Genomic DNA, 19,467 nt, shown 5'->3' with positions numbered 1-19,467 from the left:
GCTACGCCCATCTCAGAGTATTTTCATGTTTTTTGGCTTAAAATAGGGTAGGGCCAAACTGATGTGAAAATAAAACATTCCAGGTGGCTATCATGGCACAGAATAAAAAGCAAGCCACACACCTGCACAGACTGTTTGTAAAAGTTGCTGTTAACTCTTTTTCCCTCCCCATGTGCATCACTTTAAAAAACAAAGTAATAGTTACAGGGATCATTAGAGTGGTGGTGAGACAGGTGTCATTTTTATAGTTCTGAGGACTTTACTTTTTTTCTATTAAAGCATAATAAATTTTATTAGAAAGAAGATCTAAGAATTTTTTAGAAAACACTATGGAAGGAATCTGGTCTCTAATACTGTCCCACTTTAGCTCACCTAGTAGTAATGTAATGATTAGTAAGTAGTAATGATTAAATAATCTGAGAAATCACAACAAAAATGAAGACATTTCCTGAATTTGTTACAGTGCGTTATGCTTGTCAGCAACCCACAACAATATGTTGTTGTCCTCTGTGCACTGATTTATTCTTCTTGCTGATTGCTTCTGACACTTCCTCTGCTTATAAGAATTTCTACAGAAAGTATGCCAAGAGAGATGAAAAACATATTTATTCTATTAATGAGGACCTTTGGCTTAAAGAAGTGACAAAAACTTTAAAAAGCTTGATAAAAATATACATATCATGCAGACTGATCCCTGATGCTGTGTTTCAAAGAAAAAACTGTCAACATGTGACTAAAGCCCATTTACCGTAGTACCTCTATCAACAGAATAAATGATCGCCCACTATTATTATACAGATGTTTATCTTATTAGAAAACAGCACTTGAATAAGAATTTCTACAAACTTCACCTTCAGAATTTCCATCAGTAATCTCCAGCAAGTACTTGAGTATTTCTGAACCACCATTGTCCTTTGGAGGATCTGGGAAGTAAGCAAATGTTTTATTAGTTATAAAAGCATATTGACTTTTGTTAGTAAACATTATTAGAACACACAGAACCATGTAACATTAGACTGTATAAATTCTGGATTCAACTAAAAGACACAAATAACATTTCGCCCAACTCCTTACTTGAAAAACAAAAGAAACAAAAACACCACGAAACTTTCTATACAAAGGTTACAGAGCTACAAATGCCGAAAAGTTAGCATTTAGTGAAACATGAACAACACTCAAAATATGACCTTATTTTTCTAAGAGTTATGGTCAAATATTTATTTTGAGAATTCTAAAGCCTGTTCTTCAATATTTTGTGGTTTTTATATAAAACAAAATTCATGTACTTCTTTTCAAAAATTATTTTATTCTTTATTTCACTTAAATCATCATGACCACATTCTTTGGAGAGATGGAAAGAGAGGGAAACAGAGGTGTAGAAATTATTGATGAAATAAATAAAACATCAGAATAGAACAAATATGTTCATCACAGTTTGCTACTAAGCAAACTTTACATCCCAAGTGAACCTAATAGAAAATCAGATCAACTGGAACCTGTATCAAAGAGGCGGTTTGAGAAAGAGGTTCTGGCTTGTTACTAGAACCCTGTGTACCTCAGCTATTTGTTTACTGCTAACCCAGGGCCTGCAAGAATTTTCTTTTCTGAGCAGAAAAATACCCTTTTTCAAGACTACACAGAATTTGCCTCTACTATCGATTGGCCATCTCTATGTTTTAGACATATTCTCGGGTTACTCATATAGATTTAGAAACTTTAATTCCTGTCTCTTTTCACCTATAATTTCCATTAATACACATGAATTTCAGTAATAGATATTTATAGCAATAATTAAATAGTTAAATATTATGGCACGTGGGGCCTCCCGGGTGGATCAGATGCTGAAAGAATCCGCCTGCAATGCAGGATACCTAGGTTCAATCCCTGGGGCAGGAAGATCCCATGGAGAAGGGAACAGCAATCCACTTCAGTATTCTTGCCTGGGAAACCCCATGGACAGAGGAGCCTGGCAGGTTATAGTCCACAGGGTTGCAGAGTTGGAAAAGACTGAGCGACTTAACACTTAACAATGAAAGTAAATATTTAGCATTGACAGAAATTTCTAGGATATTCTGAGAAAAGAAGCTTTAGATCTGGCAAAAAGCACACCTAGATTTTTTTGTTTCTTTTAATCATATCCATGCTGCAGGGAACAATTCTGCCTCAAAATTACCACATAACTTGAAACAGTGATACGTCTCAGTGGTTGGTCTCCACTAATGATTTAGTTATGCTTTACATTTCCTTTATATCACTTAACTGCCAGGTAAAATCTTTTGTCTGTTAGGTAGTTACTATTATTACATGATATTAGTGATGATCATACACATCGTAACAGTTTCGCATACAATTGCAAATATCTATCAACATTCTAATGGCATTCGTTTCATTGAAATAATCCATGCAGCTGATGAGGCACAATATCCTTCTATCAGATTCCTACAAATAGCATATAATGAACTTCAGTATGGAAACTTCCTGAAGTCCAAGACTTCTGATTATATACAAACAACAAAAACTAAAGTCTTCCTAATTCATTGTAACTTAAACATTCTGTAAAATCTAATACAACTTAACCTAAATTTTGAAATCTATTTTCAATACTAACTTTATAAATCAATTTTCATATTAAATATTGCTACATTTTAAGGGAAAGTTACTGAAGAATGATATATTCAGAGACTACCACATACAAATCATTAATACATTAAAATACAGGCAGAAGAAGTGATTCACAGGAAAATCAGGAGGTGAATGAAATACTCTTGCAATTGTCAGTTTTATCAACTGGTGGCACTGTCAGGATATTTCTAATATATATATTTCAAACATGTAAAACTCCCTCAGATGATATGGTTTCTTTGTTAACTGGTTTGTCACTACTGAAACTAATCAAGTTTAAAAAAAATCTGTCAAAAAAAGCAGCAGTAGCAATAGCAATAAAACATACCCCATTTGACACTAAAGCCATGAGACATAACTGGTCCTTTAATGAGGGGTCTTGTAGGTGGTCCAGGCCTGTCAGGACTCGTTGTACAAACCAAAACTTCACTTGGGCAGCTTTTCCCTTCCATATTAGAAGCAGTCAGCTGTAACACAACCAATAACCCATTCATATGCTTTATATAGTAGGTCTTAAACCAGTGGTGACTTTCAGTATGGGAAGATCAAGGCATCCATGAACTCAGATACACACACATACTCTCCCTCGCTCTCACAATCCCAAACTACTAATTTATAAGTGTTTCTTTAATGGAGTACTTATTTCCTGTATAGTTTACTTATTAACAATTAAAAATTAAATAAGAAGTTAGGTTTTAAGACATTTTTACCTTTTCAAGAACACAAAACAAAACCAGTATGTCACCACCCAGTTCATTTTGTTTTATGGAAGGAAAATGCGGGGGTCGGGGGGAAGCAGATATAAAGAACCACGCTGACCTCGATTATTCGGGAGTAGGACAGTGCCACCTTGTGGAGAACTGCTGGTGGCACACCTCTGATCTCACAGCCAGCCATCGAAGAGCAAGGTTTTTTAAAATATCAAAAACTATCATTTCCCTTTAGTAGTCACACATTCCACTTGATAATCTGACAAATATTTACTGAGTGACTCCTACAAGTTAAATAACATGATTTGGTTCACAAAATAAGAGAAGGAAAGAGAGAATCAGAAGACCACCACATCTCTCCAAAGGGCGCACTGCTGCGCCAGAAACAGCAGTGCTGTGCTAGGGTCAGTGAAGAGTAAGGCAGCAGAGAAGGCAGCCTGCTGCCTCCTCTCTCCTAACGAGATGGAGAGCTGTCTTCTGCTCCAACACAATGGCCCGTGGTGACATTAGCAGTGCTTGTCCAGAGCCCAATGGGGGAGGGGTGTAGGTAACAGAAGAGAAAACGAAAAATGGCTGAGAAAGAGAAAATGGGCAAAAGAGCCAGGACAATGAAAAAACAGGAAATCTGATGAAAAGTAGAAACTCTTCAGAAGGATGTAAAGTGCAGGTGAGAGACAGGTATGCTGGGCACCTGGTCTGGATCTTCCTGGGCAAGGGCATCTAGCCTCGTTGTTATGTAATTTATTATAGCACATTACAGTGACAGGTTTCTTTTCTCAAAAGTTGGGGGTGGGTTTTAAAATTAAAGTATGGTGTGTATTTTATAGATACTACTTTAAAAGTGTAAAGTGCAGCAACCTTAAGAAAGTTTTTAGCCTGTACAGTTGACTTAAAATGATAAAGGGGTAAAACATAAAAGAGCTTCATTTTTAAGCAGTTCAAGTACCCAAATGACTGACTTACCCTGAATTTATACTGTGTGCTTCTTTTGAGATTTTTCACAGTACAGGTTAAATCCTCTCCAGTGTATTTTGGGTGGAAAAGGTTATCCTGAAAAGACAAAGCCAGAAAGAAACATCAGTATCATAAATTCTGGGCATTAAATCCCTTGTATGCAGCAGTTCTATACTGCCTCCTTCCACCATCACAGTGGGCCAGAAGTCTGGCAGCTATAGCAAAAATAGGGCCAGAATCCCATGGTGCTCTAAGTAAAACTTTAACTGTTATCACATCATAATCTGTCCTGATCTGGGCACTTTTATTGTGAGACTAACACTAATGTGAAAGAGAACAATGCTCTCTCTTTGAAAGAGTGCAAATTTGCTTTGGAATAGATGCCACCATATACTTTCCTCACAGAGCAAACCTTTTCTGGTTACTCAATAAGCATTTTAAAAAAGAATTTAACTACCAAATTAATGAAGGAGTATGTAGTTTAAAAAAAAAATTATTTAACAACATTGTCATGAAAAAAGGCTCTTGTGCAGAAGTCCTCACTGTCAAGCTGCAATGTGCTATGGGGTTGGGGTTTCTGACACAGTGTCTTCTGGCCAACAGGGAAAGGCGAGCTTGGATGGGGAAGATGTAGACCTTCAATGGGATAAATGCCCCACTGACAGCTAACTGTACGGAATTCATACAACAGTATTCTTAGTCATGCATGCATCCATTGATCCAACCCCATTCATCCATCCGATCTCAGAGCCCCTCTGATGCACCAGGCTCTCTTCCACACTCTAGAGGTTTAGTACCACCCAAGTCTTGCCCATCAGAAACTATATGACAGCTGGAGAAAGCAATTAGAAAAACTCTGCATACAAATATGAAGCATGTTGTGTGGTGTTAAGTGCTATAAGATGAAAAATAAAGCTGGGTAAGAGAACAGAGTGAGTGATAGAGAGAGGAAGCATTGCTTTCTAGAGCTCTCCAGGCTCAATGAAGCAGTCACATGCAGCTCTTCCAATTTAAATTAGATACAATTAAAAATTCAGTTCCGTGGGCTGACAGCCACATCTCAAGTGCTCGACAGCCATGTGTGACTAGGCTCTATCTTATTACACAGCACAAATTATAGGATATCTCCATCACCACAGAAAGTGCTCCTGGACAATGCTGTCATACAAGGCAGTCAGGGAAGGGCTCTCTAAAGAGGTGACATGTGAGAAGAGACCTGAAGGGAACGAGGGAAGTGACTCAAAGATATCTGATGGGGCATGTGAGTCAGAGGGCACAGGGGTTGCAAAGGTGTTGTGGGAGGGCATGGCTGGTGAGCTCAGCGAGATGACAGCAGCAGGAACAAGGTCAGGGATGAAGACCCTGAATTCGGAGGACCTGGAAGTCATCGTAAGAGTACTGGCTTCTCCTCTGGAAGAGAAGGGAAGGTGCTAAGATGGGAAGAGTTCTGAGCAGAGCACTGACATGCCGTGTTTTATTTAACAGGATCACTCTGGCTTCATGTGGAGAACAGAGTGTAAGGATGAAAGTAGAGAAAATACTTAAGAGGCCATTCCAACAACCCAGGGGCGAGATGATGGGGGCTGGAAAAGTATAGTAGCTGTGCAGATGCTGAGAAATAATTAGATGTTTGGGTAACTTTGGAAGGGAGATTTACAAGGATTTGTTGACTGATTACATATGAGGTCTGGTGGCTCAGACGGTAAAGAATCTGCCTGCAATGTTGGAGACCTGGGTTCGATCCCCGGGTTGGAAAGATCCCCTGGAGAAGGGAATGGCAACCTACTCTAGTATTCCTGCCTGGAGAAGTCCATGGACAGAGGAGCCTGGTGGGCTACAGTCCATGGGGCCAGACATGACCGAATGACACACACAACACACATATGAGGTCAAGGACGGCCCCACAGGTTTCTGGCTTCCCCAAATGAAAGGTCGGGGATGCCATTTACTGATCTGGGGGAAGACTGTGCGAAGGACAGGTTTCTGCTGGTGGTTGCACTGGTAGAAATTAAGAGTCTTGTTTCCAACTTAGGCAGTGAACCTAATTTCACAGTGTATCCTGTAGCTGTGATAAAACTGACTTTCCAGAATGCACACAGAAGTATGACGTGCACCAGACTTACATTTTCGTCCTCCTGGATTTCCAAGGTGTAGGTGACTCCTTCCTCAGGTGAGCAGCCTTCTGGTTTACTCCACTGCAGTGTGACCCATGTGACCCCGGCTCGAACGAGTCTTGGTGCCGAGGGCATCTGAGGAATGTTTCCTAACGTGTAGCACACCACCTCTTGGCTATACCCGCTGGGGAGAAACAGACCCGGTGAGACACATTTAGGAGCATGCGGAGGAGTCTTGGCATTTCAGAAGCTACCATGCGACTGGCTTGGGCTGGTAAGCCTGTGGCCTGACAGGTTCAGAGAGCAAAGGCAGGCCAGGATCCTTTGTGTGATGTTCCTCCCCACAACTTCAATGGGCCCCAATCACCCACTCCCTATTTAGTCTACTACTAGAAAAGCATACTGTGTTACAGGACAATATGTTTAAAAATGTATTTCTCCCCACAGGCACCTAGGAGTGAGCACAGTGTGATGGTGACAAGCTATGAGCCACAGCTACCAAGGAACTGTCAAATCAAGGTATATAAGGGCAAACAACTGTCTACTGATAAAATAAATGTTTTACAAATATGTACGCTGCGTTTTCCAAAAGTTTGTGGATGCTTTTAATTCATTTATAAATTCTGAAGCTGTAGAAGCCTTTATCATTATGACTGTTCAACTAGTGAACTCTAAAAATACAATGGCTATCATGGGTAGGGAAAGAGGGCTGAAAAGCTTGTGATCTTTAACAAGTTCTTTAGGCTGAATAAAGGGTTGGGACCAATCACGTGCTGAACCTTTAAGAAGATTTTCAACAAGCAGTGATGAAAGAAAAAGATTTTTCCCTTAATCAACAGTTACCCAGGCAGTGCCATTGAAATACGGTCTTTTCAAGGCACTTTTAATCTATTGAGGCTTCACCATAAACCTGTTCTCGCCTTTTCCTAGCAGCTTGGAGGCAAGCTGTGAGTCCTACCCAGTCCAGATTCTCTCCAGTCTTGTGAGTATCTGCCTGGGCTTGACAACAATGGATGGCCCAGCAACTCGTTCTTTGTATCAGGAAACACTCAGACATAATTGAAAAAGGCAACTGAACGAGTAGCTTGCTAAAGTGATGAAAGAAAAAGGCACAGCATCTGAAAAATAAAGTCCTCAGAGGACTCCCTTTCAAAATCTGTAGTTACCTTTCCCTTGATTCTCTGAGACCCCTAGTGGGCCTTTCTGCATTACAACCTGCAAGGCTGCAAAGAGGACACACAGTGGCATTTATCACCTCGGAAGGGGCCTTCTCGCCTCTGAGCAGGATTCTCTTTTGGAAAATCTCCAGCTGGTGCGGTGTGGAGGCAGCAGGCGACCTCGCCTTTCAGCAACGTGAGGGGAGGACTCAGGGACACCACATAGAGGCTTAAAGGCGCGAGGACTGGGCAACACCATACCTGGTGCCAATGTCATTCCGAGCAGCCAGCCGGAACGTGTACCCCATGGCTGGACACAGCTTTGTCAACTTGCAGTGCTTCTGGCTCCCAAAGAAGCACTGTCTGAAACCACTGTTTCTTTTTCCCTAAAAGAAAACAACAATGTACATAAAGTTTAAAAAAAAAAAATAAGAAAATGAAGGAGCATTTTGAATAACTGCTTAATTTTCTAGCTTCAATGAACAAAACCAAGAGAAGGAAAGCACTCTACAATGAAATGCCATCCTTAACACAGGCACTACAGACAATTCTGTTACTGAGACAGGTGGTGTACCATACTTGTGGTATTTTGAAAGAGGACTTTAGTCAACAAAATAGAGAAGGCCCTTTTCAGGCACAGGGCAATGCTCAAGTTAAGGATCACAGTGTCTCGGGTCTTCTTCCTCACTTGGTCAAATGGCCCAATCTGGCCCATTAGAGTACATCTGCAGCCTCACAGGATCGCTAGCTTGGGAACTGTACAGTCTTCCTCAGATGGCTCAGCACTCAAGGATCAATCTATGCATCCCTGCAGGTCACAAATGTTCCTCCCCCGCCCACCTCCCTGGTCTTCTCTCTCTCCTGCTCTGTGGCAGCTCCCAAGCCCACACCTATACATTCCGGCTGGAGAGCTGCTTGCATGCTCATTCCTAAACGCTGGGCACATGCCTTTGACTAACTCTTGTCCACATCTGGTCTCAAAGCAGTGCTTTGGGCAATCTGGGAGTTCTATCCAGGCTAGTAGTTGAGCTGAATGTCTGACGAGGACTTGGAACATCAGTTCAATCCATCTATGTGTGTTACAGCCATTCTTAAGTGTTTTATGAGGCTGGAAACACATTTTTAATGCATTCCTAGCCTTATGTGATGCTTCAAATTCCTTGAAGTAAAAAGAAAACACTCCAGTGGGTTCTCTTAGTAGATTCTAAGAAGAAAAAAAACAAAAACAAAACTATTCTGTGCCATGCTCAGAGGCATGGAATACTCATATCAGCAGTTTTCTAGAATGTTTCACACCCATAATTCACAGTAGTTTATCTATGTTCATGCAAAAGAAAATCACATGCTAATGCTAGATGAATCTCAGCATTTTAATCAGACAGCCAAGCCCAGGACTTTCAGGACTATGTTTGAAGCTCTCTATTATATAAAAAACAAAAAAAGCACATTTTTCTCCTTAGAAAATGTAGGCATTTCCTTCCTTTAAATAGGCCTCCAAATGCTTACTACTTAAAAAAAAAAAATTCCAGGTGAAGTTTAATTCAAAATAAGCATACAACTAGCTTGAAGTATCACTAGGCTGAACAGATTAAAAATCACCATACCAACAGTCATCCTCAAACTTTTCCCAATCTCCCCTCCGAAGCAAGGTGGTACCCTTTCCAAGGAAAAGAGTAGAAGCCCTAACAGTCTTAAAGAGCAAAAGTTCATATTATCAAGGGTTCAACACACAGTCTGGTACAATGATGAAAAATGGTAGGGGTGGGGTTGGAACGGGGCAGTAAAGCATATGTTTTTCAGCAGCGACTTGGGCAGTCACTCTGTGACTGGCATATCATGCCCTTATGCTTACTTTAACCTTGAGCATTAAGGTTGCTGCAGACAATTTATTCAAAGGAAAGCCGTTTATGCATACATTTGCATAATTACATCCAGTGTCTGATTATATTCCATGCGCTGCACGCTCTGGTATGTTCTGTATCCATTTCAAGCAGTAGCGTGATCCACCTTTTTTCCTCCTCTATTTCTGAGCTCAGAGTAAACAGTGCAAGAAAGGCACATCCTGCCGCCACGGAAGCCTTCCAAACCCAGGTTGGCTCCCCTTCAATGCCTCGTTTTTCCTATTCTTTGTTTGGTCTCCTTTGCCCATTTCTGGTGCTTAGAACTACAGCCAGTAAATAAAAGTCAGTCTGTTCCTTACCAGGTTGATTTGCTTTAATATGGAGGAAACCAGCCTGTGGTTTAAATGAGAAAAAAAGAGTGGGGAGGCATCAATGATGGGAACTAGAGTTTTATTTTAAAGGGCCAGAGCACTGGGGCTCACTAAAGAACTGAGAGAGAGAGCCATTCTGTGACCTTTAGGAGGTTTTCCTATATTGCCAACATTTAAAAAAAAAAAAAAAAATTCTACTTCAGGATCAAGAACAACTACTAGATAAACTCCAGCTTGTTTAGGTAAATCATGCCAAATTTTATACCTTTCCCAATATCCTACTATGTGCATGAACTTCAAGAACACAGAGAATGACCCAGAGTTGGTGGAACTTTAGAATCAAGTTTTAGAAAAAGTACTTGTAGAATATGAAGGGGTGAGAGTACAAATGTTTCACAGAGTTAAAAAAGTAAAGCTTACTGGTGAATTTTTAGAAGTTACTGAATATAAAACAAAGCAAAACAAAAAAAAGAGGAGAGGAAGTAGGCTAAACTATTTCAAACGAGAGAAGTTCTTGAATAAAATAAAATACTCATGTATGACAAGGAGTTTAATATAAATGGGATACCTGGGAAGAAAGAAAATTAATATTCACAAGAGTCTCTGCAGTGCAAAGGTCATCTACCGCTAAGAGGTGGGCCAGTGAAGATGGAGAACACTGTGGGCTCCCACGTGGGATGGTTCCCGAGTCACCCTAATCCTCCATGGAAGACCATGCCAGGTTCTCTGCTGGCTTTAGGCTCAGGCATCAGAATAAGTACACAGTCAAGGTACAGGCGATGTAAAGAATCTGTTTGTAAACCAAGCGTGACCCCAGGTTGCAAATAGCATTTATAAATTAAATATTATCCAGTTCTTCCTGTTGACAGAAATGGATAGGGTTTAAAAAATATAATGTTTAGAAGATTTAAAGACTCAGAGAAATGGACAGGAGTGATAATTCAATTGCTTATCAGGAATTAAATATGTCCAAGCCACTGTGGTTAGTGAAGTTTTACAAACAGTAAATCACAATTTCCATATTTGATAGGTAGCGTGGCTCCAAATGATTGAGATATTATACTCTATATCATGTTCCCTCTTCTAATAAAATCTAAGTTAAAGCACACTGAGACATAATAGCTGTACCTGGAAAGAATAACTTACGTTTTAATAGGTTAAAGTTACCTTCATGCCAACTTTCCTACAAAAACATGGTCCCAATGGAAATGGACAATCTCTCCACACTGCAGGCCTGCTGTCTTCAATAATCTGGTCAAACATAGGCAGCAGAGACACCCATGGCTGAGGCGTTGCCCTGCTCAGCTACTGCTGCGAAGCCACATGTGGGGTGTCACATAGAGGGGAGCGCGACAGGCCAAGGAGCCAGCTGCTCCACGAGGGCAAAGCTGAGACACGGATGGCCAGGAGCACCCTGATTCTGCATGTTGGGAGATCACGGATGTGCACCCCAGGAGCAGTCAGGATCAGAATCTCTCCGAGACGAGCACTCGAGTGCCTCTTCTCCCAGGAAGGAAAGAACACTTCACCCAATGAGAGCAGAGGTGACAGGAGGCTGGAAATCCACACTGGAGGCTGGAAATGCAATCGTTCTGGCACAGACCTAGCCACCACACTACTGACCTCATTGGACATGAAGCCCCAGCGTGTTCTGGACCAGCTCCCTACTGCCAGTGTCCACCAGCCAAAAAGAACAGATTTTCAGGGTTCCCTGACTTGTTTCCATTTCATAATCCTGGGCATGCCCAAATGCTTTTTCCTACCACGCACACTGAAGTTCACTCAAGGACAAGGTTAATCTTCACTAGAACGTGAAGAAATTTTGGAGACAAACCAGCTGTGTGTGAATAGACTTCAAGGTGCTCACTTGGTGGGGAGTGAGGCATCACAAACCCACGCTGCTTCTTTTTTCAGCTGAGTTCACAGTTCTCGCTAACATGCATCATCCTACACTCAGACCTAGCCTGCAAGCACCCACTCATAGTCCTGGGCAATGAGACAAATGGAACTGTTTTCCACCCAGGGCACTTGTCCTCCACTGCTGGTTAAAACTGCTCCTCAGAAAAGCACTCGACTTGCAGGCGGTTCAGTCATGTACACGACATATATCAGATCAGTCTTTCCACAGTCCCAAGCTCCTGTTTGGCCTCTATCACCTCTTGTTACCATTGAACAGAAATACTTGGTGTAGAATCTGTATTCTAGACTCCACTGATCAGCTTAAGCTCCAGCCCTCCAGGAGGCCTGGTCCCTGATGCCACTGAACTCAATTTATCAGAATTCACTGGACCTAGTCTGTACATCTCATTGATCTGATCCTTAGTGAACAAGGGGCTCTTTTCAGTTCTCGACTCACACAGTATGGGGTGGCGGTGGGGGCGGGGGGGTGGTGGTGTGCGGATTATCTTGGGGGGGCAGGTCCCAGCCATCCCACACTCAGAAAGCTCCCTTCTGCCCACGTCTGTCCCCCTCCATCCTCATTTTCACTCCCTTGGTAGAAGGGTCACACATTTGGTTACAAGTCCTAATAAAAATCAGAGTCCAGATGTTCTTTTAGGTCCTACGAAGTTCCTGCTACATTCTGAAGAGTGCCAGCTTTCTGCCAGACTGTGAAAGGACCCAATCTCAGACCAGCAGGGGTGAAAGAAGGCAGTGTGGAGGCGTGTGAGACGTAACTCCTGTGGCTACAGAGCAGACAGTGAGTCACTCCTGGAGACAGTTTTCAAGATGAGTTAATATAAACTTCAGGGACAAAGATATCTCGAAATATTATTTCACTCTTTAAGATGAAATCTGGGGGTAAATTATAAATAAAAGATTTAAAATGTTTTAAGTAATATATTCTCTATTTTCTCACTTTATCTTCTGCCCTTTTACTATCTACTTAAGTATTTTTCTTTTTAATTGAGTTAACAATTTAAAATGAGCTGTTAAATAAGATGATAAACATATTAGTTTCTATGTTTATAAACTCCCTCAAAAAAGGAGGGGGGGGAGGGAATACTTTGCTGATCTCCTGTGAGTCATCCAAAGGAGGACGACACATGAAGTGCAACAGTAAGGCAGAGACACTAATTGGCAGGAACACAGTTTTTCTCGTGGGTTCCCTCTCCTCATCACTGAGGGAGCAGGCATTGACCTCTCCCATGTGTTTAGTGAGAAAAGCCGGGTTTGTGCACCACTGAGTCACGGCCCGTCGGGCCAGGGGTCTGAGTCCCATCCTATTGCTGTGTTTCTGGGGCACATCTGTCTGCCTTCTCCTCTTTCCAGAACACTCAGAGGAGAGCAGGGGCAGGAAGAGAGTTACGCTGTCCTTCCTAAGTCCACACCCTTTCAGGGCATAGTACCTAAAACACCGGCTTCCCTGGCGGCTCAGCGGTAAAGAATCTACCTGCAATGCAAGAGACATGGATTTGATCCCTGGTTCTGGAAGATCCCCTGGAGGAGGGCATGGCAACCTACTCCAGTATTCTTGCCTAGAGAGTCCCCATGGACAGAGGAGCCTGGCAGGCTACAGTCCATGGGTTCGCAAAGCGTCAGACATGACTGAAGTGACTAAGCACTCATCTAAAACACTGTATGTGCTACACAAAGATAAAGGGGAAAAGATCAATAGATTAGGACAGTCAGGAGAACCTATGTCACATGGTGATGATTCTAAACATGTCCAAACATTCCTTGATTCCCCATCAGAGAGGAGCAAAGCCTATGGCCCTTTCTCTTGAACGTGGGTGGGTTTGTGACTCTCTTGTCATGACAGAGTGGAAATGAAGCTGTTGTGACTACCAAGGAGAGGTCTGAAAAGGCAATGAAGTTTCTGTCTTTTTACCAGAACATTCACTTTTGCAGTGCTGATTCCCCTGAAGCTGCTGTGCTGTGAGAGAGCCAGAGACAAAGCCCCACCTAAGCGAGCAGTGACCACCAGACTTGTGAATGAGGATCCCGCCAGAAGGTTCCAAGCCCAGCCAACAAGCCCTCCCCAGCTGAAGCTCCAGAAACTGGAATGCAGACGAGCTAGTTCTCCAGTGCCTTGTCCAAATTCCCAACCCTGAATCCATGAGAAAAGAAAAGTGACTGGTTTAAGGCACTGAGTTTTGAGGTAATTTGTTATGCAATATTACACTTATCTATTTTGATGTCCATATATGTTTATAATATGAAGTTTTTTATAAACTTATAAATTCCTCCTGCACTATAAATATAAATAGCCAGGATGTAAGGGAGCAGAAGCAAGTGTGCTTGGATACAGTCAATGTTCAACATCTGTCTGCATAAAGGGCCCTCAAAGCCATCCAGCAAAGTAAGGCTTTTGAATACATTTTTTAAATTGTTTCTGTAGAACCTAAAAAAACGTAACAAGATTCCTAGATAATAAAGATCACCCAAAATTGTTAATGGCAATGCAGTCACTTCATCTTAGAGTAACATTTCAGAGAATTAAAATTTTTAATAATGGTATCTCCAGAGTTGGAGAAAACCCTGGGGAATATTTTTATATTTAAATACAGATACGCAAAAGTCTTTGGGACACAGCTTAGGTATGGCATACCCTAAAGCCTCAAGAGTGAGCAAAGTAAATAATCAAAGGACATCCACACGCAATCACATCTCTACCTGTTTGATATCCATTTACAACACATAATGGAAAAAAGCTCCAGTGAAGAAATCAATTTACGGATGTGTCTGCCTATCTGAAAAGTGGTATCTAAGTAAAAAGTATTTGATTTATAACATACCACTAATTGTTAAAATCTGTCTAAGTGTAGGTGTTAATTTGTAAAACTATGTAACTGAAAAAAGATAAAAGTAGCTTTTCCAAATCTATGTTCCTTCTTTATTAACTTAGTATCTTTACAAAGCTGCTCTTGGTACTTGGGAAGAGGAATCCTTAAAATGGGTTGGTTCCCTGCTTATGAACTTAACACAGCCATAGCCAATTCTATTCATACAACTTACATATACTCCAACTATTTCAAGCCACAGTATTTTCCTGCCAGGAGTGGTTCTGTAGACCGTGGGGAATGTGGTTGCTCTGGCTAACGGTTCCAGTTCCCCTGGAGTGTACTAACAATCTTAGAAGCTGGTGTTTCTAACTCTGGTACTAAAGTATTGACATATATACGTTAACGAGTATAACATAGCTAGCTAGTGGGGAGCCTGGTGCTCTGTGATGACGAGAGGGGTGGGAAGGGAGATGGGGTGGGAGGGAGGCTCAGGAAGGAGGGGTTTTACATATATATATATAAGTATACACACACACACATATATATACACACACACATATACTTATAGCTGATTCATGCTGTTGTACGGAAGAAACCAACACAACATTGTAAAGCAATTATCCTCCAAGTAAGGGGAATCGGGTGGAGAGGGAGGTGGGAGCGGGGATCGGGATGGGGAATACGTGTAAATCCATGGCTGATTCATATCAATGTATGACAAAACCCACTGAAATGTTGTGAAGTGATTGGCCTCCAACTAATAAAAAAAAAAAAAAAAAGTTAAAAAAAAAAAAAATAGATGCGCTATGGAAAACAGTGTGGAGATTTCTTAAAAAACTGGAAATAGAACTGCCATATGACCCAGCAATCCCACTTCTGGGCATACACACTGAGGAAACCAGATCTGAAAGAGACATGTGCACCCCAATGTTCATCGCAGCACTGTTTATAATAGCCAGGACATGGAAGCAACCTAGATGCCCATCAGCAGATGAATGGATGAGGAAGCTGTGGTACATATACACCATGGAATATTACTCAGCCATTAAAAAGAATTCATTTGAACCAGTCCTAATGAGATGGATGAAGCTGGAGCCCCTTATACAGAGTGAAGTAAGCCAGAAAGACAAAGAACATTACAGCATACTAACACATATATATGGAATTTAGAAAGATGGTAACGATAACCCTATATGCAAAACAGAAAAAGAGACACAGAAATACAGAACAGACTTTTGAACTCTGTGGGAGAAGGCGAGGGTGGGATGTTTCGAGAGGAATCGGGTGGAGAGGGAGGTGGGAGCGGGGATTGGGATGGGGAAGACGTGTAAATCCATGGCTGATTCATATCAATGTATGACAAAACCCACTGAAATGTTGTGAAGTAATTAGCCTCCAACTAATAAAAAAATTTAAAAAAAAAAAAATAAAAAAAAATAAAAACACCAAAAAAAAAATAAATAAAAAGAACTTTATTAAAAAAAAAAAAAAAAAGAAAAGAAAAAAAAAATAGATGAAGTTGGCTGACATTTTCAATTGCCTTCAAATTAACAGACTGGAAATGATCCTTCCTGTTCCTCTTTCTGGCACAAGAAAATAAGAAAGGCCAATAAGTGTGCTAGAACCCATGATGAACCAGCAACCTGTGTGTGACTTGTACTCCTCCTGATGTTTCCTTGATCTATGGACCTCCTTCTCTTACAGGCAACACGCATTTGGCTGTCAGGCCCCATGTGCTCATGGCCCATGGCTGCTGGATCCAGACATGGGCTGAGCGATGCTGGGCTGGGTACTCTCTGTGATAGCATAGCTCAATCTGTCAGAAACATCAGTGATAAATCAAATAAAAAATAAGGCTGCACCGGCCAACTGAACTACTGCCAGGCTCAAAGATTTAGTCTGCTAGTACATCTATATTTAGAAGTTGTTCCAGGGCTGGCGGACCCTAGGCAACATCAAAGATAAATGTTGGCTTGAGAAATCAAAGCTCGTAAGTGTTTAGCATAACCATCTATAAGAAGGGGTTCAGAACAGGGAGGTGGGTGGATTCCAAAGCTCTTTATGCCAAACCTCACTCTCCCCTCAGTGATGCCTCTTTCACTTCACTGACCACTCTGGCACAGAGGAGATTTTCAAAGGTAAGAAAAGGGGGGAGTTTGTGGCTGCAAGATACCAAAGGAATACTGCATGCATTTTATTCCCTGGCACACTAGTTTTTTTATATTAGTGGGAGGATCTTGGCTTCCTAAAACAGCCAAGGATGATCCTCTGGTTCAAAACCAATAAATGCAATGTTTCTGTATATCCCTCCAAATGTGGAGGTTTGCCAGATGTCGAGTGCTCTGATAAGATAGATGTGTTGAGACTGTCCCAAAGAGAAAGAAAAGGAGAAGCAAGTGGGTGATTTTACAATAGGCTGTCTATACAAGGGACGAACCCAGGGATGGCTGGCTTCAGTTTACCACCTAACCAAGGCCCAGGTGGCCATCCTGTAGCTGGAAACTAACGAACAGAACAAATGAGTTGATGAGTTAGGCGCTGAGGACACAGGTGATACAGCCTCAGCTGGAAGTTCTCCAGAGTCCGCTGCTCTAACACATAACTCCCTCCTTCACACATGCGACAGCTGGTAAAAAGCATGGAGAAGCAGCTTCTGGCGTGCAGACGTCTGAGGGAATGAGACAGCTCCTTGTAACTCAGCTCTGCCTTTGATGCCTACGGACCTCTCCGAGTTACTAAATCCTTCCTTGCCTTGCTTCCTTCCATAGAAGCTGCAGTGGAGGAAGCTACTCCCCTGGCTCTCAGAAACTACCCTTGGATGTGGCAGTGAAGACGTGATGTGGCAAAATACTGTCTCTCTGCCAGCTCACTAATCTGGCTCTTACGTAAAAGATGCTTTCCGATGGACAAATGATAAAGGACTTACTCATTCTCACTCTCGAGAATGAGCAGAAGAGCTCATGGGCCTGGGCGAGTGGCAGCCTCCCCTAACTTGCGTCCAGGCATCGGTGATGGACTGGGGAGTGGACACTGGCCTTTCTGGTATTCTCCACTGGAGCAGCAGGCTATGTAGCCGCGGGCAGCAGGGCTCCCAGAGACAGTGGCACTCGTGGCAAGGCTCTCTTCATTCTGTAAGTCACTCTGCTTGTCAATGCTATGGTTGCTCCTGGAAAGGCTATTGTCTAACCAGAAACACCATGTGCAAATTCACTTATGGCAAGAAGCCTTTTGAAAGACTACCAATACTAACACCTAAGTTAAACAGGTGCCTAAGAATTGATGCTTTTGAACTGTGGTGTTGCAGAAGACTCTCCAGAGTCCCTTGGACTGCAAGGAGATTAAACCATTCAATCCTAAAGTAAATCAACCCTGAATATTCACAAGGAGATTAAACCATTCAATCCTAAAGTAAGTCAACCCTGAATATTCACTGGAAGGACTGATGCTGAAGCTGAAGCTCCAATACTTTGGCCACCTGATGCAAGAACCGACTCATTGGAAAAGACCCTGATGCTGGGAAAGATTGAGGGCAGGAGGAGAAGAGGGTGACAGAGGATGAGATACTGGATGACATCACCAACTCAACAGACACAAGTTTGAGCAAACTCCAGGAGAAAGTGAAGGACAGCGAAGCCTGGCGTGTTACAGTTCATGGGATCACAAAGAGTCGGACATGACTTAGCAACTGAACAACAAGTTAAACAGGAATCTGATTAATAAATCAGAAACCAAGCACCTCCTTATGAGGCCAGCTCAGTCCCTAAATGATAGGATGCATGGCTGGGGCCTGTGGCCTGCTCTGGGTTTCTGCAATGGGGCTGCTGAGCCCAAGCTGGCTGCTTTGTGGGTCCCCAGGGGATTCTGGGCTCTACCTGCTGCTGGCCTTTTCTGTTTGATTTCAAAGTATCCCTTGATTTCTGCCGTATTTATTTCATTCGTGGTCTACTGTTTGACAGCTGTGTTCACTCATTAGTCACTGGGAAACCCAGATGTGACATTCCTGTTCGGGTGAGCTGAGTCACGTGGGAGGGAGAGATTCTTGGGAACTCCACTAGTCACATTCCCACAAAGCTATTTTTCTGGTTCCCTCGAATATTCCCAACATGTCATGTCTGGAAGCAAAGCTAATGGCAAATTAACATCTATATATAGCATTGACATCCGTTTTTGTTTAGTTCAAACCAAAGCCATTAACCTCAGGGCTCCTGTATAAATTCCCGACAGAAAAATGTCGTATTTCTTTCACACAATCCTTCTATAATTGTTGACTTTCCCTATCCCAGATCTGAACGTTAACGTGCTTAGGTGACATGAAATAATCATTACACAGAATCTGTCATTGCCCAAGTTATCTCATTCAATCTTAACCTACTTGTGAGACTACTTGACAGACACTTTTTCAAATGAAGAAGCTGAGACCCGGGGGGTTAAATTATTTGTTTGACTAGCTTGAGACAAAGCAGAAACAATCCAGTTCTCCTTGGGTGAACACCACACCACTGAACACATCAAATGAATCCATGCCACGTATTCACAACGAGATCTTAGGAGACCTGCATGTGCACTGAGGAACAAGCTGCTAATAGCAACAGTTAGCATTTCTGTAGAGCAGAACTCACACGTCAGCTCATCTGAGTCATTCCAACAAAGGGAACGTGGCCAGGAAAGGCTACACCTTTCCAAGTTATGAAAACTGATCTATTTCAGGGGAAAATTGAAACCAATGGCTATGACCGAAAAGCCAGTGACACCTGTGTGTTCCATTTTCAGCTGCTTATTACTATCTCATAGTTACAGTTACTTCCTGCATTGATGGAAAAATTAAGAGAGTGTCTAGGCACAATTATTAATGGAGAAAAGTAGGCATGCAACACCCTCTTGCAGAACCATTAGTGAGGAGCCTCCAGGTGAATTCTCTGAACAGTGATGTGACGTTACTGGCAATGAACTTAGAAGAGAGGACATGTCAGTCCC

The 19,467-nt window shown here is 42.0% G+C and overlaps 1 protein-coding gene across 3 annotated transcripts in view; it reads right to left on the bottom strand.

Moving 5' to 3' along the window:
• Positions 1-19,467, bottom strand: part of FNDC3B (fibronectin type III domain containing 3B) — a 354,322-nt gene that overhangs the window by 61,212 nt on the left and 273,643 nt on the right. For all 3 annotated transcript variants that reach the window (XM_061168343.1, XM_061168345.1, XM_061168344.1), the window contains exons 12-16: positions 7,819-7,943; positions 6,410-6,584; positions 4,296-4,382; positions 2,951-3,089; positions 852-923 (exon numbers count right to left, since the gene is read on the bottom strand). In XM_061168343.1, coding sequence (XP_061024326.1) covers positions 852-923; positions 2,951-3,089; positions 4,296-4,382; positions 6,410-6,584; positions 7,819-7,943 — 598 coding nt within the window. The remainder of the gene's footprint in view (positions 1-851; positions 924-2,950; positions 3,090-4,295; positions 4,383-6,409; positions 6,585-7,818; positions 7,944-19,467) is intronic.

This window comes from Dama dama, chromosome 19 (genome assembly GCF_033118175.1).
Source record: "Dama dama isolate Ldn47 chromosome 19, ASM3311817v1, whole genome shotgun sequence".
In the NCBI taxonomy this organism is placed as follows: domain Eukaryota; kingdom Metazoa; phylum Chordata; class Mammalia; order Artiodactyla; family Cervidae; genus Dama; species Dama dama.
This window is presented reverse-complemented; position numbering and strand designations above follow the sequence as displayed.